The sequence below is a fragment of the Mesoplodon bidens genome (assembly GCF_964165515.1).
Source record: "Mesoplodon bidens genome assembly, chromosome: 2".
In the NCBI taxonomy this organism is placed as follows: domain Eukaryota; kingdom Metazoa; phylum Chordata; class Mammalia; order Artiodactyla; family Ziphiidae; genus Mesoplodon; species Mesoplodon bidens.
Genome location: NC_138177.1, coordinates 172765799 through 172789021, shown reverse-complemented (window position 1 = coordinate 172789021; position 23223 = coordinate 172765799). Strand labels below are relative to the sequence as shown.

General features: G+C 54.7%; 1 protein-coding gene across 2 annotated transcripts in view; it reads left to right on the top strand.

Moving 5' to 3' along the window:
• PAX7 (paired box 7) overlaps positions 1-22612 on the top strand; it is a gene marked incomplete at both ends in the record, with an annotated part of 99071 nt that extends 76459 nt beyond the window's left edge. For both annotated transcript variants that reach the window (XM_081224903.1, XM_081224902.1), the window contains 2 exons: positions 15148-15394; positions 22497-22612. In XM_081224903.1, the coding sequence (XP_081081029.1) occupies positions 15148-15394; positions 22497-22612 (363 nt within the window). The remainder of the gene's footprint in view (positions 1-15147; positions 15395-22496) is intronic.
• Positions 22613-23223: the final 611 nt, after the last annotated feature.

Here is a 23223-nt window from a genome sequence, read left to right as displayed (position 1 = left end):
TTCCCTATCACAGATAATGCCCCCCACCACTCCTAACTGCCCAGGCATCCTTCCCTGAGCCCCCTGGATGCTGACTCCCACCACAGCCAACTCCAATCTCCCTCTCTAGGCCTCTGGAGGAAGCGGCTGTCCCAACTGGGGTCCCACCCTGCTTTGGCTCCCAAAGAAATGGAGTTACTTCTCTAGCACCTTTACTGTTCATAATAATTACAACAGATCCCCGACTTGTTCAGAACCAGAGGAGTCCACGATGTGCTTTTGCCCCCATTAGCTATTTGGTCCTCACTGAGCCCTGAGGGCCTGGAATTGTCAGAGGGGCAAAGCTCAAGGTCAGCAGCAAGGGACAATGTTGGAATCCAAAACCCAGGTCTGCCCAATGCCAGAGATTAAATTCTGTCCTCTGTCCCGGGCTGCCTGAACAGAGCCCTTGCCTCTCCGGGTCTGGTCTGCACTTGAACAAGCTCCCAGGGGATTCCCATGTTGAGGAAAGCTTGGGAAGCACTGGCTAAAATGACCTCGGTATGCCGTCCCAGCTCTCAGATGCCCCATAAGCTCCTTGAGTGACTCACAGTGGACCACCCTGGGCAGCAGAGGAAGGGGAAAGGAAGGGGCCTTGGAGGGAAGCCGCCGAAAGCCCTCAGAGGAAGAAGCAGGGGATCAGAGGAGGTCAGCTGAGGGTTCCTCCAGCCTGCAGTCCAGTGCTGGGCTGACAACCAGCTGGACCAGGGTGCTGGCCTGGCCTCCCGGCCGAGTGGCCTCGATTCTGGCACACTAGGCTCCAGGGCTGATTTGGGAGGCGCGCCCTGTTGGAGGTATGTAGGAGTGGAGGGCAGAGGGGCATGAAAGTGGACAGACAGACCCACAGACCCATAGAGAGAATCAGGGTGTGAGACGCTGGTGGAGAGAAGGGAGGTCAGTCCACACAGATATGCAGAATGGTCAGGGAGAGGGAGGGATGGAGGAGCGGCGGAGGCAGAGAGAAAGAGGCAGGACGAGAGAAGAGACAGAGAGACACCCAGAGGCCAAGAGCCAGAAATGGGAAGAAAGACAGAGAAAGAAAAGGAGACGGAGCAACCCAGAGAGAGTGTGCAGACAGGGACTGGGACAGGAAGCAAAAGGCAGAAACAGGGAGAGGCCGGGGTGACGGCAGCGATGGAGAGTCAGAGGCACAGTTGGAGGGAGATGAACTCACAGAAATGGGAGGGGGACAGGGAGCCGAGACAGGAGGGAGGACCCCAAAGCTGGAGGAGGGGAGGTGCAGCGGGCTTGAGGGAGACACATACCCAGCTCTGCAGTCAGACTCAGGTTTGAATGCCAGCCCCACCTCCTCCTAGCTGTGTGGCCTTGGGGAGGGGAGGAACTTTACCTTGGGTTCCTGCCAAGGACCAGTGGGACATGGGAACCTGCCAGAGCCCAGCTCCTCTCCATGCTCCTTCTCTCCCCTACGGTCCAGGTGTCCATGGCAGGGACCTTTTCTCAAGCCCAGGCCTGAACCCCAGATGCCCTCCTCCCAGCCCTGGCCTCCTGGTGTGGCAGTGGTTGGTCTCCAAGCCCCCAGAGCCCAGGGTGAAAAGTCTTGGCCTTTTGATGAGTGTTTCCCTTTAGTTCCAGATGCCACCCTGACAGGGGCTCCCCTGTGATTAATGTCCCCACCCCCGAGGCCTGGGACCTGCCCCTCTTGCCCAAGCCAGAGCTGGTGGGTGTGTGGGCAGCCTAGGGACCGAACCTTCCAGAATCCCCTCCTGCTTTTCCCTCTTCCTTGACCCTTCCTCAAAGCCACCCTCAGAGGAGCCAGTTAAACTCAGATGAGCTGGGTTTTCATCCAAGTCCCTGTTTTCTCATCTGTGTGATATTCATAATCCTGCAGCCATGGTTAGGAGGCTGTGTCAGCAAAGGGCCCGGAACCCCTTGGGGCAAAGCAGAGAGACCTCTGGGAGCCTGCTGGGAGGACCCTACAGCCCTGATAACCGAAGCACTAAAGGTGGACATAGGGCATAGAAGAACAACTTTGGCTCTGACAGTGACCCCGGGAGGTGAATTAGACAGTCATCAAACCATGTAGGGGGCATACAGTCCTCAGCTATTTGAAGGCTCTTATACATAGTGGCAGGGGAGGGGACCATGGGTCGTTGGGGGTACTGCCAGGTGGTCCTGGGGACTCCTGTCGGAGCTGGGGACCACAGTTGGAGATGCAGGTTGAGTACAAATTGGTCATGGTCGAATGGGAGAGCTTTAGATAATAACTCTCCAGTTGGGATGGGTGGTTACCAGCTGTGTGATCTTGAGCAAATGACTTGACATCTCTGGGCCTCAGTGTCTCCATCTATAAAATGTGGATGATAGCAGTACCTGTTGCACAGGGTCGTTGTGAGGGGAAAATAGGTTAACACGGGAAATGCTTAGGACCCTGCTTGGCACGGAGCGAGCACCGGAGCCTGTTAGCTGGGCTTACAGATGGTTACCTTTGGAAGTGCAGTCAGCACAGGGTCATGGAGTTGGCTTGTATTGGGAGCTGGGAAACCGGCTGCATTGGGGTGCATGCGGTAGAGGATGGGGTGGGCACTCCATTCTGGTTCCTACCCCACCTTGCCCAACCCCCTTCTCAAGTAACCCAGGGCATCGCCTTCCCAGCCCGCAGCACCAGCAGAAAGCTGCTGTGCCCTCCCGCATCTCTCCCAGCCTGGGGCCTGCAAAGAAGACAGCATCTCTCCGTGACCGTCCCCAGACTCTTGTTGTTTGGTACATCGGAGCCGTGGGCACGTTTCTGCTAATTTTGTGGCTGCCTTTATCAAATGGGGATTCACAGGCGCTTTATCCTCGATAAGTGGATTAGTCGGTGAGCTAAACAAGATGGTGTGGGATGCAGGGGCTGCTCCGGAGAAGATATTTGTTTCGCAAAGAATGGAGCCTGCGTTGCCTTCCCTGTGCAGGCGAGGCAGGCAGGGCGGTGAAGTTGCTGGAGGGCCGGCCCTCTGAGCTCCTTTTCCCCAGGCAGGGGAGCCCTAACTCTTGGGAACTCCCTACAGGGGCAAGCAGGATGTGGGAGGGAGGCTGGGTCCCCAGAGAACAGGGTCCCTCTGGGGAGGAGAGAGTGGAACCCCGAGTTCAATCCAGCTACCTGTCATCCCTGGGCTCATTTGGGGAGTGTCAACTCCCTGGGCGGCAGCTTCCTCCCTATCTCCTACCTTCTGATGCCTTTGTCTTCCCTGCGCCCCTTCCTCCTAGACTTTTGCTTCCCTTCTGTTTCTTTTCTTTCCTCCCTCAAATACCTCCGAAGGCTTTTTGCTAAGTATTGTGAACCCAGACATGGATGAGACGTGGTCCTTGCTTTTACAGACAAAAGAACAAAACCAAACCCAGAAGCCTCCAAACATGGCAGCAAGAGGCAACTCTGGTTGCACACTGGGCTTCTCAAAGTTCTCTCCAAAGTCCAAAGTGTGTTCCCCCAAGGCCCTGGAGGTGGGTTGTAACAGATTTTTATGTATTAGCTTTAAAATGCAGGCTCATTCTGCATGCTTTGCCCCTGTGGAGCTATATTTGTTGACAATCACAATAAAATTAATTAGCATCAGGGCAAGTCGACACTCCAGGAAGTTGTGGCGTGTTCTCTTGTGACTTGGTACATGACGCCGTGCAACATCATGGATGTTGAGACTGAGGGAGAGGCAAAGATGACTGGACGTGTGGAGTTTGGGTGACCAAGAGGCTGATGTAATCGTAGACAGATACAGGGAGTGCAGGAGGAGGATTGGATCAGGGTAGATGTATGGAGGTCAAGGCCAGGGGGCTGCCCAGGAGAGAGCTCAGGGCAGAGATGTGGATTTCAGAGGCCTCTCTCTATAGAGACCCGGAGACGGAATAATATGCTCAGGGGGAGAGGAGAGAAAGCGGCTGGGAGGATGCTTGGTCCAGCTGTTCCTCTAGGCTGGATGAGAACACGGAGGGGGGACCCACATGTTTTCTTTTCCCCCTCCATTTCTACTACGGGTGGCCGGGATCTTGAGGTCCCTGCTCTGTGCTGCAGCAAGAATCTGGTTGAGGGTGAGGGGGGAGCAGAGACCCTAAGAAGGAAAGAAAAGGATGGAGCGGAGCATCCCAGGTCCCCAGCTGGTCCTTAGCAGCGTCTGTCTGCGCCAAGCTGCCTCCAGCTGAGTGTGATTTTGCTATTTATTTACATGTAATTATTGCTATGAGGTGCAGATATTAACGCTGTCAAGAGCAATTTGCTCTGACATTTTTCACTCACTCAGTGCCCCCGCCACTCTCGATGGAGCCCAGGGCTCTCCCAGCCCGGGCCGCTGCTCGCTCGGTGGCCGGGCCGGAACCACCCAGCCGGCAAGGAGTGGCGTCAGTGAGCTCACCCGGCTCCTCCGCAAACTCATTAAACTTCGAAATTGAATTTGGTCTGGGAAAGGGCTGGCTGGGCCCTGCTCCACCCGGCCGAGGCTGGCTCAAGGCCTCCCTGCCCTGCCTTCCTCCAAGAAAACTGGGCAGGGGCTGGGCTGGCTGGGGCAGGGGCTGGCGGCCGAGGCTGGCAGAGGGCAGCTGGTGAAGCTGGTGGAGGGTCATTGTCAGAGAGGTGGGAGAGGACACAGCCACCAAGGCGGCCACGGCATAACGGTCAGGCATGGCGGCTGGGACCCTCTCAAGCCCATTACCAGCTCACCCTACAAGAAAGTCAGGCAGCTCTAACTTTGGGGGCCGTTATTGCAATTGACTGCTATACCCACCTAACAAAGAGACTTCCCTCTGGGGCCCGGCAAGCACCTTAGGCAGCCTGCAGGGGGTGGTACTATGCGTGTAGGAAAGGTGCCGGGCTGGCCCTGCAGTGGGATCCCGGAGATAGATGCTGGAAAGAGAATCGACTTTGGAGTTACACCTTCTGAGTTCAAACCCCAGTCCACCACTTCCTGACTGTACAGACTTGGGTGAGTTTTTCTAGCTCCCCTGAGCCTCAGTTTCCTGATCTGTAACATGGAACAGCCAATACCCATATTTCACTGAACCTAAGATGATTTGATGCTGGCCCTTTCTTGATCTTCTCAGAAGACCTCAACAAAACCTTTGCACACAGCTAGTGTCATTGCTACCACAGCCGTAGCAAGGTGCTATGGATGGTGAAATGCATTCCAATTCTAGAAAGATGAAAATCCACATTGTTCTGACAGCTGTGGTGAGGAGTGAATGGCAGTGCCGCCCGCCCATAGTAGGTGCTTGGCACGTAGTAGGCGCTTAATTATGGAAGGCTATGATCAGGTTTCCTTGTGAGCCTCTTGATAACCAGGGGCTGTTTTATACAAGAGGACACTGAGGTTTGTTCCTTTTTTCACTCGTTCTTTTCACTTAAGGGACTTTGCTCCTTGGAGAGGACCAGCAGGGCCTGAGCCATCATGGCCGTGAGTCCCTAACGCGTTGTGATACGTGCCAGCTTGTCTGCCCAGGTACTAACGAGGCCTCCCTGCCACCACTCACTCCCTGCCATGGCCAATCTGCGTCCTCGTCTCTGGTAATTACCGAGGGGGAGCACTCCCACCACGCCAGGGGGCCCGAGAGCCCAGGCCACCCTGTCCCCCTCCTCCTCTCCCAACCTGGGCCCGGCCAAAGTCAAGGAGGCCCCCCCTCCCCCTCTCAGCCCTCCCGGCTCCCCCTCCTCCCTTCAGCTCAGCCAATTAGGCCCCTGACACCTGGAGCCGCTGACAAACTGTTTCTGTCACTTGCTCTCTGTCTTTCATTAGGGCCGCAGAGGAGGGGGAGCTGGAGGGGAGGGGGAGGAGATGGGATCTTTCATGCTTAGTAAGGCCAGATACATTAATTACAAAACGGCCATTTGCCGCGTGAAAGTGTGCTAATTAAATTTATGCAATCATTATCTTTAAATAGTCATATCTTTCCCGGCGATCGGCCCCTTCCTTCTCCAACCCCACCGCCGCTCTGAGAGCGGAGTTGCGCTAATCCCCATCCGCCATTATCACGCCATCAGAAATGGTCTCTGAATCCCACCGCACCCCATCAGCTCCAGCACCCGCCAGGGACCAGGAGCCCTTGGACCCATCCTGGCACAGACCCCTTCAGACTTGGGCCAACCCAGGATCCGCCTAGGGAGGGGGAAGCCAAAGTCAGCCCCCGCCCCACCAGTGTTTCTAGATGCTTCTAGATGTTTCCACATATTTGGAGGTTGACATCTTGTAGACCAAACACTGGAAATTTGTGTGTGTGTGTGTGAGAGAGAGAGAGAGAATCTTAGCTTCTTGGACAATGAGTGGGAAGTCATTCTGTGCATCCCCCCATTTTCGAAACAGCCTTTAGCTAAGCCGGCGAGGACCCCTGGGGTGAGGAGGGGGCTCTGAAACCCACTGAGTTGAGGGGAGAGGAGGGACCTTCCGTTTATTTTCATCCACCCAACTCTGTACCAGGCCCTGTGCTGGGGATAAAAGATAAGTAAATTCATTCATTCACGGATTCACTCACTCAATAAATATTTGTTAGACATCTACTGTGTGATGGGCACAGGGACAGCACATGTGCCTCTAGCAGCTCTTGGTCAAATCCAAGGTCAAGGTCAATCTGTGCCCAGGGCAGAAAGGGGGACCACGGCAGGGCTGAAAGTTTTCTCTCAGTGATGCCCTTTTTTGGCTTCGTCTCTCAGAGTGTCTCCTTTCACACACCAGGAGGTTCTTACCACAGTCTTGGCTGAATCCTTCCTCTGCAGAAATTATCCTCCCTGCTTTCCTCTCCAATCAAACAGAGCCTGACTCCTGAGTCTTTTCGGGTCCGGTCTGTGGAACTCCCACGTGGAGGGAGGAGAGAAGCTGGTGGACTCTGGGGGTGGGGAGGGCCCTCCTGGCCAGAGATGACAGTCAGTGACCAGCTGGTTCCCGAGTGCCCTCTGAGCTTCTGAGGTCCCCAGGCCCCAGTGTGTGCCCTTGGTGAGATCAGCTAGAGGGGCAGACTGGACATGTGCCCAGACATACGTGCTGTACCCATTAACAACACTCACACATGAGAATCACTAATGATACTCACACACATGCACACACAATACTCTCACGCGAACTCAGGAGCACACATACAGAACTCACACCTGCACACGTACTCTCGTGTACATGTGTGCATGTACAAGACACACAGGCACACACAGACTCACAAACACACATACAAAATTCAAATATACATACACACAATGCTTTCATGTGCACCTGCATGAGTACACACCCACACTAGTCTCACACATGCAATATCCCCCATATGCTCCCGTATAATACACACACACACACACACACACACACAACACACACATACACAGAGTTAAGAATGACCCAGAGCCACATACGGTAAGTGAAGACCACAGCCAGTGCAGGGCAAGAGTACTGGACTAAAAGTCAGGGGTCAAGGGTTCTTGCCCCAGTGCTGCCACTCATCCCCAAGGTGATTCTGGGTGAGCCCCTCCTAAGCCTCAGTTTCTTCATCTGAGAAATGGGGTAACAGCGCTTCATCTGAGGCTTAAAGGGAGATGGCTTTGGAAACTGTAAGGTGCTGTGCTCATGCAAGAGAATGATCTTCCTGGAAGACTGGGTGAGGACAAGCGTGAGGGGAACAGGAGTCAGGGGGCTGGGGTTGGGGTCGGGCAGGGGAGGGATGCTTGCTTGGGCACCAGCTCTCCTGGTTGGCGGGGGGCTGCTGTGTGAGATGTGGCTGGTGGAGGGTGTGGCAGGCAAGGGCCACAAGCAGAAAGATGGAAGGCGAAGTGGGAGGCGGCGACAGGGAGACCTGAGGGAAATCTTGTTTGGATGCTCAAAGTCAGCACCCGAAGCCCATTACCGCTGTCCACAGGAGGCAGGGAGAGGGGAGGGGGCCCAGATCCTCTTAGCGGAGAATTGAGCGCGAGAGAGGGGGAGCAGCGGTGGTGGGCGGCTATCTGGGTGGGTGATTTCTCGCTTGCACTGATCCCAGCATGGAGCTGGGAACAGGCGGCGGGATGGGCAGGTGTGCGTTTGTGTGATGTGTGTCTGCGGTGTGCGGCGTGTGTAGGTCTGTTTGCCCGTGTGCATCTGTGAAGTGTGTGGATGGCGTAGGGGCGGACAGTTGTTCACGTGTCTCATTCTTTGTGTGTCCATGTTGGCTTGTCTGTATATGCTGTGCTTATCCCGGTATGAGTGTCTGTGTGTACTCTGTGTGCATGCCCGTGATTTCACCCACATGGGTATGGAGGTGTAGTCATACTGTGTGTGTAGCAATAATAGTGATGATCTGAGAGAAGTGGTTCTCATAGTTGGCAGCATACTAGAATCACTGGAGGAATGAGCTTTAAAAAATCTCGATTCCCAGACCCTCAGACCAACTAATCAGCAGCTCTAAGGGGTGGGGTCCTGGCATCAACATTTTAAAAGACTCTCCAGGTGATTGAACTGGGCAACCAACATGGAGAAGCAGTCTCCGAGCAGACAAACCCTAGGGAGCCACCCTGTGCCTTCTCCCCAGCTCTTAGCCTGCCCTTATGGGGTTTATCTGGACGCAGAGATGGACTTCGGACCCCAGACCCTGAGAGACCAGGGCAAGTCATGAGCTGGGCTTTCCCGGCTCACCCTCAGCCTGGGACAGTCTGTGATCCAAAGAGACATATTTCATGTAATGCAGATGGAAATTGTGTTCCATTCCTGGCAAGCTGTGCCCTTACCTTCTCTCCCTGACAATGGGGACAGGCTGCCCCCCAGACATGCCCCTCTCAGCTCTTGTGGAAGTCAGGGGGATGAGTTAGTAAGCGGGTGGACCAGGCAGGGCTGCAATCAGACCTGAGGCTTGGAGATCAAAGCGCTTAGTGTGCCAAGCCAGCCGGTCATTTTGGGGCCAAACCGGAGCCTGCCGGCAGGAGGGGTAGCCATCGTGAGCCCCAGAACTGGCTACACTGCTGCTAGTTTGGGGGGACAACTCTGCCCGAGTGCAAACCGTTGCCCCTTTTTGAGCCTCCGTTTCCCCATCTCTGAAGATGTGCCAATATCCAAGGTGCCTCCCAGCTTTCATGTGTGTATTTAGATGTGCCTACGTGCAGGTGTGTGCACAAAAGCGCGTTGATGAGTTTAAGAAGGGTAGGTGGGCGTGCGTGAAGTTTATCATGACAGTTTATTGGAGTTTTGATGAAAAGCCATGTGGTGATCCGGAGAAGAGGTGTTTTGAGTTGTCTCACCTTCTGGGATGCAGGTGTGTGTGTGTCCCTGTGGAGGTGCAGTGTGGGCTGCTCTGTGCGGTGTGTGTGTTGTGCAGGGGTGTGAATTCTGGGCCTCGCTAGTTCTCAGCTGGAGACTTCATAGATTCGCCACTCTCTACCAATAAGCGCATTCAGGGGCCCTGGGGACCAAGGCAAGCCATGAACTGGGCCTCCCCAGACCATCCCCCGGAGGGGGATGACGTGTCCACATGACACACGCCTTGCTCCCTTTCCAGAGTGCAGGCAGAGTGATGCTCCCTTCAGAAAGCACCCACTGTGTGCCAGGCCCCACGGGGGAGAAGAGATAGAAAAGACAGGGTCCCTGACAGGGAGGAGGTCCCTGACAGGGAGGAGGTCCCTGGGTCTGCCTTGTCTCAAGCCATGTCCCATCTAATCCAGGTGGAAGGTGGGGGGAGAGGAAGGGGAGGGGGAGAGCGTACATTTACCGAGAACAAATAACATGCCCAGCACTGCGTAAGCATCCTATGAGCATTTACTCATTTAATCCTTCCAATAACCCTATAGGTAGCTACAATTACTCTCATTCCCATTATACAGATGAGAAAACTGAGGTCCAGAAGGTTAAAGAAATTGCCCAGGGTCACAGCTAGTCAGCAGCAGAGCATGGATGCTCATGCAGATATCCTGGCCCCCAGTGCTGCAGGGAAGCCCCTCAGAGCACTCACTGGCCGAGTGTCTTTGGTGAAACCGCTGTCCCTCTGAGGCCTCAGGGTCCCCTTCTGGCATTGCAGAGGCGGGGCTCCCCACCTGCTGCCTGGTCGCTGGTCCCGTGGTCCTTGGCCTCATTCTAACCCCAGTCTCATCTCCAGGTCCACCGTCCTGACCTCACCAGTCTCGGCCCCTGCCCCTCCCTCCCCCCTCTGCATCCTGCCATGGGCCCACTCACCCACCCTGAACCTGGCCATGGAGCCCCGATGACGGTGATCACCCCTTCTAATTGCAGCCTTGCTCCCAAAGCCACGTTCGGTTATCACAGAGAGTGCAGATCGCACAGCTCAGCCTCCTCTGTCCCAGGCCCTCGGGGCCAGCTCAGGAACGGAGGGAATTAATTACATTTTTCCCATCCCCTTCTTTTAAAGTAGGGGAGCGCCGGCACGTCCCGGGGGAGGGGGCGGTGAGCAGAGGATGTGGAAGGGGGGCTGGTGCTTGGCTCCCACAGCCCCCACCCCCCAAAACCTAGAAGCCTCTCCTCCGGCGGCAGAAGGTGGCGGGGTGAGGCCGGCCCCTTATTGATTTAGTCTGGTGGAGGCTGGGACTGATTTAGAGCAGAGGGAGAGGAAGGGGCTTGGGTGGGGGGGCATGGCGGGTAGAGGGGGAGAGGAAGGGATGGCTGTCACTCAGCCTGACAGACAGCCCAGAGATTTGCCTTCAGATAAAACCTTACAGATGTGGAGGTCGGTATTGATTTTGAGTTAGTAACGGTAACGTACCAAGAAGTAATACATTAGTGAAAGCAAGGTCACCGGGGAAAAAAGTAAAACCCACTGGGGAAGAGGCCTTAGCATACTTGAGGGGGGTGGATTACCGCATCAGACCAGGACTTCCTCAAGTTCAAAAGTTTGCAGGCCCCAGACCTCGGCTGGGCCCCTAACTCTGGGCAAACGCTTCCTGCTTCCGCGGGCAAAGAGGGACTCCCGGGGGCCCTTGGGCCAGCCACAGGCCGGTGAGGGCCACGTAGGCCTGCGGGGCTCTGTGCAGTGGGGTTGCCGAGGGCCTCTCTCTCTCGTGCTCTCCAGCACAGCTTGCTGTGGGGAAGGAACACAGCTAGGGGTCAAGGAGACACGGGTTCAAATCCCAGCTCTGCCACTTACTGGCGGTGTGATCTCAGGCACTCCTTTTCACGTTCCTGTGCTTCGATTTCCCCATCTGCAGAATGGGGGTAATATAGCCCATTTGCTGGAGAAGTCATTCAGTGCTCCCCTCTCCCACCTCTCTTTAGATGGGTCCAATCCCATCGGCTTGGAAGTGGTCATGCCCTGGGACAGGGGTTGGATGCAAGGGAAGCCCTTTGATCCCCAGGCCTCCAGGCACTCTGGAAGAGAGCAGGCAGATGCTGCACGTCCCCCATTCACACCTATCCCAGATGTGGATTTGATTTGATGTTCCAGGGCAAATCCCATTGAACAAATCCCATTACAGAGAGAGCTCCCTGGGCCTGAGCTGATTCTGAGCTATCTGTTAATGACCCAGGGTCCAAGCCCCCCAATCCACTGGGCACCACATGAGCTCCTTCTGACAAAGCATTCCAGGAAGTCTTGCAGCTCCGAGGATCTTCAGTCTTATCGTTGACCTTCTTGCTATGTTTCAAACCTGCTAGACGTGTTCCAACCTCAGGGCCTTTGCACTTGCTGACTCTTCTGCCTGGAAAACTCTCTGCTCTGTCTTCCCTTGGCTGGTTCTTTTTGGTCTTGCTGAATCTCACCTCTCTGGGGAGGTCTTGCCTGACTACTCCACATACTCTATTTTTCTTCCATAGCCTTTATCAGTATCATAAATTATATTATTTGTTCATTTATTTGTTGTCAGCCTCCTTCACTCGACTGGCAGCTCCAGGAGGTCGTGGAGCTGCTACTGTTCATTACTGTATCTCAGTGCCTGGCTTAGTGTCTGGCACATATTAGGTGCTCAATAAATATTTGCTAAGTGAATATGCATGAATTCAATAGGATTTTCTGAGCTTATAGTATGTAGCAGGTACAATGTAGGCACTGAGGCTGCGATGATGGATGAAACACAGTTCCATCCTGCCCTCAAAGAGATCAGAGTCCAGCCCTATCTCTAGCCTGGCACATAGTAGCAGTCTGTGAAACGTTTGATCAATGAATAAGTGAATGAATGAAGGATGTCTTCAGGAAACACTATATGGTTTGGGATAGCTGGGCCATAAAGTGCAAGGTAGGAATGGGTGGGAGGAGTTGGGACAGGCAGGTAGAGGTCCAGTCACAAGAAGCCTTTGCCCTGTTTATCTGGGAGGTATGAGGAGCCACGGATAATTCAAGCCATATCGTCAGATTTGGTGGCGATTGTCTATGGGGCTCTGCCTTGCAGGATGAGTACTGGGTCTATGCACAGCTCCCAGCCCATCCCCCAAAGCACCCATCTCCTCTCCCTAACCACGCCCGCTTTGTCCCCTCCATCCCATCCTTCCTGGGCGTGGCATCTGGGTGCTGTGCAGGAGATAAGGATTAAACTGGGGTCTCACCAGAGCTGACAAACCCTCACAAGAGTCTTCCCAGCCCCACAATTGTTTTGAAGGAAGAGACATGGGGGCCTGTGTGTTTTCCCTGAGCCTCTAAGTTTATCCCTCGGGCCCAGGCCTCCTTGAAAGGAAGACCATGGTTAGTGTTTATACGGGGTAGGGAATGAGATGATGGTGATTTTCTTAATTTAGATGGAAGCTGAGTTCTAGATTGGGAACCTGACAGGCAACCTGGAAAAAAATCGGGTCTCCTAACCCCAGGGCAGTGTGAGATTCCTGAGTACCGCGCCCACCCACCCACCCCGCCCCCGCCAGGCCCACCAAACACACACACCAGCAAATTCCTCAGACCCAGGACCCCATCTCAACAGTCAGAGAGCAACAAACCCAGCTCAGCGGTGTCAGACGTCCTCACACACCACCCCCTTCACCGGGTCCCTCTCACCAGCACCCCAGCACCCCTGGGTAGACCCTGCCATGAGAGAGGCCTCAGAAGTATGTTCAACAAAGAGTGAGTTTGGGAGAATTCAGCTCCCTAAAAACACCCAAACTAGCCCAGGTGTCTCCTTCTCCCAGACCCACCCCCGTGTGTCTTTGCCATCTCACTGGGTTGACACCCCATGAAGTCCCACCTAAACCCCACCAGCTGCAGTGGAGACAAAGTCCAGCCCCAGCAGGCCTGGTGCCCTTGACTTTGGCTCTGGGAGAGGGTGGAGAAAGAAAGGCCAGAGGAGGGGTGACCCCCAGGGCTGAGGGGAACGTTCTGGGTACATTGTGGGAAGAGTCAGGGGGAGGCTGTGCTCATGGCATTCCGGAGGAACCAGGCCCCTCAGGGGTGAGGGACCCCACTGCACACCCCCACCAACAGCTGCCAGGGAACAAACATCTGGAGTGAGAGCCCCTACCGTGGTTAAAACCCATCTTGGACAGTCAGACTTGCCATTATCAGGGGAGTGGGGCCAGGCCTGGACTGCTCCCTGGCAGACCTGCTGTGAGATCTGGGGAAACCACAGCCCTTCGCAGGCCTCAGTTTCTCCATCCGAGAAATGGGCCTTATGGCTCCACCCCACACCTCTCTTCAGGCCTCTGCACCGGGAGAGTCACACGAGTCTGTTGCTAAGAGGAGGGAAAGGTAAGGAGAAGGGGAAGAGGAGGATTAGAGGATCTGGGGCTGCTGATACCTGAGCACTTTCCACACACAGAGCCTGTCTCAACCTCCCGGCCACACTCTAAGGATGGGGGCGGTCACAGGGGTTAAGGGACCCCTGGCGGCTGCACAGCCAGTAAGTGGAGGAGCTAAGTGTCTGCCCCTGGCCTGAGGATTCCACATCCATGCCCTCCACCCCGCCCATGCCTCATGCCTGTGGCAGGGATGGGTCAAAAATGGGAAGGTGAAAATTTTCACAAGGTGTCTAGTTGGCAAAAAGATCATTGCTCCAATGCCCAAAGCCTGCTTTCTCCCCAGGGGGGTGGGTCGGGGGGGGACATCAGGGAGCACACCGTGTGCCCAGCATGGATTGCAGCGTGGCCCTTCAGCTCCGTGCTGAGCAGATTATCAGCAAGACTGACCACCCCGGCCCTGGGGCCTCCCTCCCCATAAAGGGTGGCATTACCAGGAGGTCATCAGGGTCCCGGGCCCTGCAGGTTAGGTCCACAAGGGCTGCCTCTCTATCCCCCTCCCCCTCATCTCTCCTGGATTGACCAGGACACCCCACCTGCACCTCACCCCGCCTGCACCTGCTGCCTGCTCCGCCTTTCCCACTCTCTCTCCAGTAGCTGGGCCACCAGGATGCCTGGGTGCCCTCCTCTGGGCTTCCACAGCCCCCTCTGCTGCCTGTACGATGCCCCTCATCACTCCGTATCCTGATGATCTGTTGCTAATTGCCACCCCCACCAGACCCAGAGACTCCTCCGGTCCAGGTCAGGGACCATGGCTCTTCGTCCTCTGAAGTCCCAGGGCCCGGCCTGAGGCCTAGAGCCATAGTCATCCTCAATGCATGTTTGTTGAATGAATAAGTGAACACACCAATGAACCGACACCAGGTTTTTAAGCTGAGTTTCTAGAGACAAGCCTCACCCTGTCAGCTGGGGTTGCCAGCCCTGATGGTGAGTTCCTGTTTGCTAAACCAGGCCAAGCAGGAAGGGGGTGATGGTCACACATCCGGGAGCTTCCAGAATCAGTGCTATTTGAAAGCGTTGGCCATGTAGGGGCCGAAGCTCAAAGTCAAGCGCATAGTAGGCCTAGCGCAGGATGGGGGAGTAAAGCTGGACAGATCCAGAGTCTTTAACCTTTGTGTTGGAAGATGGCGGCATCCCAGTCTGATGGGAGAGACATAATTAGCTGGTTCATTCATTCAGTCAGTCATTCGTTTATGCACGTATGCATTCATTCATTCAGCAGACAGAAATAAGGTGCCCCTCAGAGGCAGGCCCAGGAATAGCGAGGGGAACTACGCCTGCCCTGCCCCCAAAAGCTCTCAGTGGAGGGAGGCTCCATGGGCCAGGACTTGACCAGAGAAACCGCTAACCATCTTACTCTCAAAGGCAAGCAAGCCAGGTAAATGGAGGATCTCAAGGCTGCAGGGACCTCAAGGGAGCAACTCCAGCAAAGGCCTGTCCAAGGCCAGCCTGGCATCTCCCCTGCTCACACGTGCGTCTGCCAGGTCCTTCCTCCGAGCCCCCCACGCCTGCCGTGGCGCCAGCACTGACGGTCTCTCCCCCGCAGGTGATGAGCATTCTGAGCAACCCCAGTGCGGTGCCACCACAGCCCCAGGCCGACTTCTCCATCTCTCCGCTGCACGGCGGCCTGGACTCTGCCACCTCCATCTCGGCCAGCTGCAGCCAGCGGGCTGACTCCATCAAGCCGGGAGACAGCCTGCCCACCTCCCAGTCCTACTGCCCGCCCACCTACAGCACCCCCGGCTACAGCGTGGACCCCGTGGCTGGCTACCAGTACGGCCAGTATGGCCAGAGTGAGTGCCTGGCGCCCTGGGCGTCCCCCTCCCTCTCCCTGCCCTGCCCGCCTCCAAGGACCTCCCGCTTATTTGTAGAGAACAGCAAGGTGGTGCTGGGGTGCTGGTGCCCATTTCATAGGTGAGGAAATTGAGCTCCAAGAAGGCGGAACGGCTGTCCTAAGATGATGCTGAGACACTACTACTGCCTTAGAGCCGCACTGCCCCATAGGAACATAATACGAAACACCAGTGTCATTAAAATTCCCTAGTAGCCACATTTTACAAGTGGAATGATTTTTACTAACATTTTTTATGTAACCCAGTATATCCAAGAGGTGATCATTTTGATGTGTAATCCGTACAAAATTAGCAATAAGGTTTTTTTTACATTCCTTTTTTCATACGCTGTCTTTGAAATCCAGCCTATTTTCATTCAGATGCTGTTTTCATTGGAAATACTTGATCTGCATTTAAGTTGCATCAAATTTACAACTGAGGAAGTAGATTTACACACCCAAGTTGTTCCAAATATACTGAAAAGTTTCCCAACCACTAAATTAAAGTGAATTTCAGTTTTTAAATTTAAGTTGGATGAAATGAAATCAAAAGGTAACATTCAGTTCTCCGGTTGCCCCAGGCACGTTTCAAGTGCTCCGAGAGCCACGTGTGCTGGTGGCGGCGTGTCAGACAAGCGGAGTGAGAGATCCTGCCCCTTTCTCCCCGCCCCACCCCCGCTATAGGGCAAAGCAGTATCTTTGAGTTCTCTCCCCTGCCCCCATCCTCAGCCTTGGTTTCCCCAAACCGTGAGCTGGTCTCAGGTGCCCATCCCAGCTGCCACACGCTTGGCACCTGGCCTGGAGGCAGAGACGGCAGACCCTCAGACCAAAGGCTGCAAAAGGCAGGCTGGGCCACAGCCTCCAGCTGGACGGGGATGGACGGAAGGACGGGGCAGCAGCAGGGCCGGTCAAGGCAGCCCGGGAGCCGAGGTCACAGGCTGCCCCGCCCCCGGCAAAGGCATCACCTGCTGGTGTCAAACCAATCAGAAGGGCATGTGACAAGAGGGTGTGACCTTCCAGCCCCAGGGCTTCTCTGGGCTTCTCTGCCCTCAGTGTAGCCCTGACCCGGCCCCACTGACCTCTGCTTCCTAAACCCACACCCACCCACCCCTCCTCACGCAGCCTTGGCCTCCACGGCTAAATGAGGGCCAGCTGTGCCCGCCTCCGCCTCCCAGCCGTGTTCGCAGCCCCTTCCCTGTATATGTGCATGTTCACATACATGTATCTGGGCGAGTGCGAATACATATGTCATGGATACCTTACAGTTTGTGTGTGGGGGGGGTGTGTGTGTGTGGGGGGGGGGGTGTTTCAGCATGCACGTGTAAGTGCACACATCTTGCCTATAGGTGAGTATGTTTATATGTATATACGTGAATAGCACATGTGGGTATATGTGTGTATGACACACGTGTGTAAGTATAAATGAGCATATCGTGAGCATGTGGTTGCATGTGGGTTTGTATGTGAACACTCCTGCACACATTTGGTCATGTGAGTATATGTGGCTACAACACATATGCACGTGTGTTGAAGTGTGTACATGTGGCTCAGTGTCTATGTAGGTGCCTGTGTTTGACCTACATCACTATGTGGAATGTATAACAAATATGTGTGCATGTGTGTAGCAGTGTGTGTAAGTATATGAATATGTGTGGCAGTACCTACATGTGTGTTCAGTATGTACATGTGTGTTCAGCATGTACATACGCTGGAGTGTGTAAGTGTGTGTATTGGGGAGTATGTGTGTGTGCAGAGTGTACATACGGGTGTGGGTCTGCTTGAGTGTGTGCATAGGTGTGGCTGTGTGCACTGGTGTCCAGTTGTGCATCTGGGTGTGAACACATGATGCTGTCTGTGTGTATAACTGTGTCTGTGTGAATGTGTGTGCATGGGGTCATAGAACACACGTGTGCCTGTATATCTGAGAGCAGGGTGCCTACATGTGCACGGGAGTGTTTCCAGAGGGGCCAGGGTGACCCCCTGCCCCAGCCCGTGTTCCCGGGCACGGAGCAGGACACACATGCTCTTGATAAAGAGTTTAGAGCAGCTCCAGTGGCGGCGGCGGCGGCAGCCCTGGCCTGGGGCAGGCGTTAGTCACACCCGGAGCCCTGTGCCCCACTCCAGGGGCGCCTGCCCAACTCGGAAATAAAATTAACCCCAAAGTCAGCACGGGGGCCGCGAAGGAGGGGGGATCAAAAGGAAAAGGGCCCAGGAGGCGAGAGAGGAGTTTTGTTCCCCTTTGCTGGGGAAATGCTGGCCAGTGATTTCCTCCCCTGTCCCCACTCACCCTCCCACTCACCCCCCCATCCTCCCTCATCCCTCCTCCCTCCGGCTCCCCCTCCTCCCACTCACTCCCCCTCTAGCTCCACCCTTGCTCCCCTGGCTCCTCCAGGGTAGCTCAGAGCGCCTCCTGGGCCACCTTCTCCTGCCCTCCCAACTCAGACCCCATACCCCTCCACCCACCCCACAGAGGCTCCAGGGGCAGGCTGGGAGGGGCCTGAGGGAGAGTCTGCCCCTCCACCACCACGGTGTGGGCAAGTCACCTGCCTCTCTGAGCCTCAGTTTTGCCATCTGTGAAATGGGGGCCCAGGGGTTAGACTCCATCGTCTTGATGTTTTCCCCTGGTACCATCCCCCTCACCTTTGACATCCTGGTACAGCCCAGGGACACACGGTGTTCCCACTGACCACTGCCCCATGTTCATGGGTGGCCGAACCCACCTATGACTGGGCTCCCACAGCCCATGTGCGAGAGCCTCATGTTCCAATCCATGCTGTGTATGCCCAGGGCCACCTGTCATCTTCTCACATCCGTCCCATGCATGAGGTTAGCCCACTGGGCACTGGGCGAAATGCATGTTCCTCATTTCGTGTAATCCTCAAAAATCCCAGGTTATTTGCCCTCAGGTCACAGATGCAAAAGCTATGGCTCAGAGAGACTAGGAACTTTCCCCAAGGTCACACAGAAAGTGAATGAACGACTCCAGGTCATCTAACATCAAACCTAGTTCTCTTTGGGCCAAACCACAAACCTGTATAAGATCCTGAGTAATGATGCACACCTTGACCCACCTGGGTGTGGATTCATGTGCACAACTTCACATGCACCTATGCATGGACAGAGATTTATTTCTCTGTGGGTATTCACTAATGTGTGTCTATACATAACTTCAAGGTAGAACTATACAAGATCTATGTGTATAAAGAAAGGAGAAATGATGGTTTCTTGAGCATCTACTATGGGTCTGGCATTCCATCCTGACGGCCACCCTGTGCAGGGTGCAGGATTATTCCCATTGGGCAGATGAGGAAATGGGATCCCAGAGAGATTGGCTGCCTGAGATCACCCGGTGGTACGTATCGACGTGCACACGGCCACACCTTTAGCCACGGAAAGCATCACTTTCAGGTGTGCCTGGAGTCACGTGGGCCAAACTCTTAAGCAGCAAAGTCCACCTCCTCTTCCCGGGCCTCTCATCTTCCCAGGGACACCTTCACACCTTCCTTTCCTGCTCCCTGCCATCGTCCATCCATCCATCTCTCCCCGTCCCTAAAGGGGGTGGGGGCAGGGGGGCAGGGACAGGGCACATGGCAGATTAATACGGCCCTGGTGTTCCCAGAGGCCAGGGCCATACTAATGATGGGGCTGATAGAACGCAGAAGTGTGAAAAGAATTTTAATAGATCTGACAAGTCTAATAAGAATTTGTGTCTAGAAGGGTCCTCCTCTGGGGCCGCGGGCTGACGAGACGCTGACGGCTGAGATTTGTTTACTGGTTGGCATCGCTGCCACCTCTGCTGCCAACTCCCGATTAATCTAATCTGAGACATTTAGAGCCCAGGCTCAGGCGTGAGGCAAAGGAGGGGAGACGCAGAGAGACAGAAGGACAGGAAGGGCCATTGACAGAGGCCATAATGAGAAATGTCACAGCCCTGCCCCTCGCCGGACCCCGGCCTGACCCCAGGGAGAGGCAGACTCTGCGGGAAGACGGGTGCCCTCGAAGTAGGCTGGGTCGTAGTTAATTTTGGCTTGGTGTTTCCTTGCTCATCTTGCCAACAAGCACCTACTGTGCGCAGGGCCGTGGCTGGTGACAGGGAGAGGCTAAAGAGGAAGAGACAGAGTGGCCAGAGGCACAGGCAGGACACGTTCAGGCTCCTCCAGCTCACGTGCCGTGTGCGTGCCTCCGGGCCAACCATCTTTCTGAGCCTTGGTTTCCATGTTTGTAAAATGGGAACAACCGTATCTAAAGCATGGGACTGTTGAAAGAATCAGATGAGATTTTGTCCGCCTAGTACCTAGTGGTTCCCATCCATCACTGTTATTCAAAGCCAGACCTTTCTGCCCCACCTGCAGGAAGAGCTGTGCCCTTAGACAAGTCACTTACATTTCCTGAAGTAGAAAATGGGGCCATTGCAGGCTCTGGGGTATAGAGTGCTCCATACACTCTGAAGTGCTGTACACGAGCCAGGGTGATGCTGTAGGAGGCTGCTGGGTGGGGTTGGTGGGGGCTGATTAGCAGCTGGCATCAGACTGCCTGCATTTGAATTATGATTCCATAATTTAGGAGCCCTGGGATCTTTCAAGTTATGCAGTCTCTCAGGGCAGGGCCTCAGTTTTGTCATATGCAAAATGGGGCTGATAATAATAATACCAGCCTCACAGAGTTGTTGTGAGAATTTTAAATGAGATGATGCACATAAAGTGCTTAAAACAGGACTGGCAGAGAGCCAGCTCTGGGGAAACGTTAACTTCCCCCCTTCCCCTTCCTATCATCACCCTGACAGTGAGGCCTCCTCGTGGGCAGGACCTGGAGCCCAGATGAAACTGGCTCCAAGTAGCTGAGATGGTGTGGCCACAGCTGCCGGGTCCCCCTGAGGCCAGAGATGGGAGATTTTTCCACCCTCACCCAGAGTAAGGGCCAGATCCAAGGCAGGCCACCACTACTCTGTCCTACCTGCTGGGAGCCTGGAGGCTGAATGACCTCAGGGGCAGCACCCAAGGGGCCCAATTCAGTCCCTAGAGCCTGGGAAGCTGAGGGGCACAGGGTCCTGACACTCCAGAAAGACCCCAGGGCTCTTGCACATCCTTTAGGAATCTAGAAGGCCATGCCCTGAGCCCTCGGTGCCTGGCATCTTAAAGCCCATTATCTCATTTGATTCTCGTAACAGCCCTTGAGGAGGCTGGAATTTGTTCTCCCCATTTTACAGACAAGGAAACAGGGCTGGAGAGGCAAAGTGATTTGCCCAAAGCCACGTGAGCAGGAGGTAACTGGGCCTCTGAATTGCCCCGTTCACTGTTCCTTTCCTTCTAGCCACCGTCAAAGGGCATGTCTGCTTACTAAGCCCCAATCCCAGGAGCCCACATCTATCCAACTCACTATGTGCCAGGCACAGTGCTAGCTAACCACCTTATATACATTATCTCATTTAATCCCAATTACCCTTCAGCTTAAGTGCTATTATTATCTTCCAAGGAAACTGAGGCTTGGAAAGGTGAGTTGGTACGCCGCAAATCACACACTGAGAGTTGACAGGAGCGGAGTTTGCATGTAGGTCATTTGAGCCCCTAGGCAATACAGCCTCCTGGAGCTCAATTATTTTTTAGAATTTTTTTTTTTTTTGGCCATGCCGGGTGGCATGCGGGGTCTTAGTTCCCCAGCCAGGGATTGAACCTGAGCCCCCTGCAGTGGAAGCGTGGAGTCTTAACCACTGGACCGCCAGGGCAGTCCCACTGGAGCTCAGTTATTGATACAGCCCATCTCACCTCCCCTGTTGCCCTCCAGCCATGCCCATCACCTCCTGGCTCTACCTGCCCATCCTAGGCAGGAGCCCCCAACTTTGGGGAGACATGTAGAGTGTTACAGGGCCCCTCAGGGGGCAAGTGACAGAGAGGGTGTTGGGCCAGGCCTCGTGATTCCTACCGTAGTCCCCTCTCCATCTTCCTCTCGCCTCTGGATCCGAGGGGTCCAGGGGGTTGGATTGACCACAGCCACAGAGTCTGGTTTGGGAAGTGGCATCTCTGTGCCTTTCAAGAGGCCTTGGTCACATGCCAGTCAAGTCATTTGGTCAAGGATGATTTCTGCTGCAGCCCCAGGCAGGCACAATTAGGACAGTCAAGACAGAACACACGTAGGCATACCTGCACACACACGCACTCACCCGGACACATGGACCTGGCTTAGGTAGAGCTCACCTGTGCAGTTACCTGTACATGCACAGGTGTTCCCACTGTTTTTTACACATGCAGGTGCACACCACTCACCCACATCGGTGCACGCGTACATGTACACGTATTGTTCGTGCCCATTACTACATCCCGGAGATTCTTGTTCCCATGCTTCACCACACGCAAGTACACACCCTCAGGCTCTCATCCCTCTCCTCTGGGTGACCAGAAATGACAAGGCTGAAGGTCTCAACTCCCTGCATTACAGGCTCCTAGCTCCTCCTCCTGCGTGGACCCCTCAGCTCCCCGGCAAAATCTCCTTTGATTTTTGAGTACGAGGTCTTGCTTTGCCTCATCCATGAGCTGGGCTTAGGGTCCAAAAAAGGCAGAAGGACCTTGTCCTCATTACTACCTGGATGCCATGGGACTCACTGGATGTCCCCCAGAGCAGGGATAGGTGGAGACACTAAACAATGTGATACCCTCTGTACTTCCCTACAGAATCCACGAAAGAGCTGGGTAAATAATGTGTTAAGCAAATATGTGCTGAATGATTGGAGAGGAAGTGAGAGAAAGAGCTTCATGAAGAAATAGATGGTTGGATGGGTGGATGGGTGGATGTATGGATGAACAGATGGATAGACAAGGAGTGGATGGAAAAACTGATGAATGGATAAATGGATGGACAATGCATAGATGGATAAATATATGATTGGATGGATGGAAGAAGAGATGGATAGATGGACAGAAGGATGGATGGATAATTTAATGAATGAATAAATGGATGGATAGATGGATATATGGATGGATGGATGGATGGGTGAATGGATGTGGGGCAGATTGCATAATAGGCAAAAAGAACCTCAATTTCTAGGAGTTTATCTTTTTTTTTTTTTCCAGCTGCTGTTGATTACCTGGCCAAAAACGTGAGCCTCTCCACACAGCGTCGCATGAAGCTCGGGGAGCACTCGGCTGTGCTGGGACTCCTGCCTGTGGAAACTGGCCAGGCCTACTAGGGCCCCTGGGGCGACTTGCCCCAGCCCAAGTCCCAGCCTAACCCTTACTGATCCCTGAGCCTCCCAGCCTCAGTCCCTTCATCGCCCTGGGGTCCCAGGAGGCCAGGAAAGGAGCCCATTCCCTACTCATGGCCAGCGCTCTGGAGACAAACAGCCCATCCACCATTTGCCTGTGATTAGGGACCTGGAGGGACCCCCTTGGAGTCCACCCCCTCACTGTACCCCCAGGAGGGTCTCTGGTCAGCCTGCAGTCTTCCCCCAGCCAAATCCTGTCGTGGCCTCTGTGCCATTTCAGACACAGAGATCACAGCTCACCCTGAATAGAGTACCTTGAGCACCCAAAGGAAGATGGTGTCTGGGATGACGTCCTGGAGCCCTTTGAACCCAACTCCAGTTGGTCCCCTGGCCAGAGGAGGAGGTGGAGCTCACAGGGCCGCTCTTGGCTGGGAGTGCTGGGAGCCGGCCCTCCCGGGTGGGTCTCCGGCTTAGGGCCAGAACCGCAGCCATTCCTGCTCTGAACACTGGGACTTCAGCAGAAGGGAGGACCCTAGCCCTGGGGCATTCCCAGGGAATCACCCAGGAATTCTGAGGACTTCAGGACCCTCTCCACA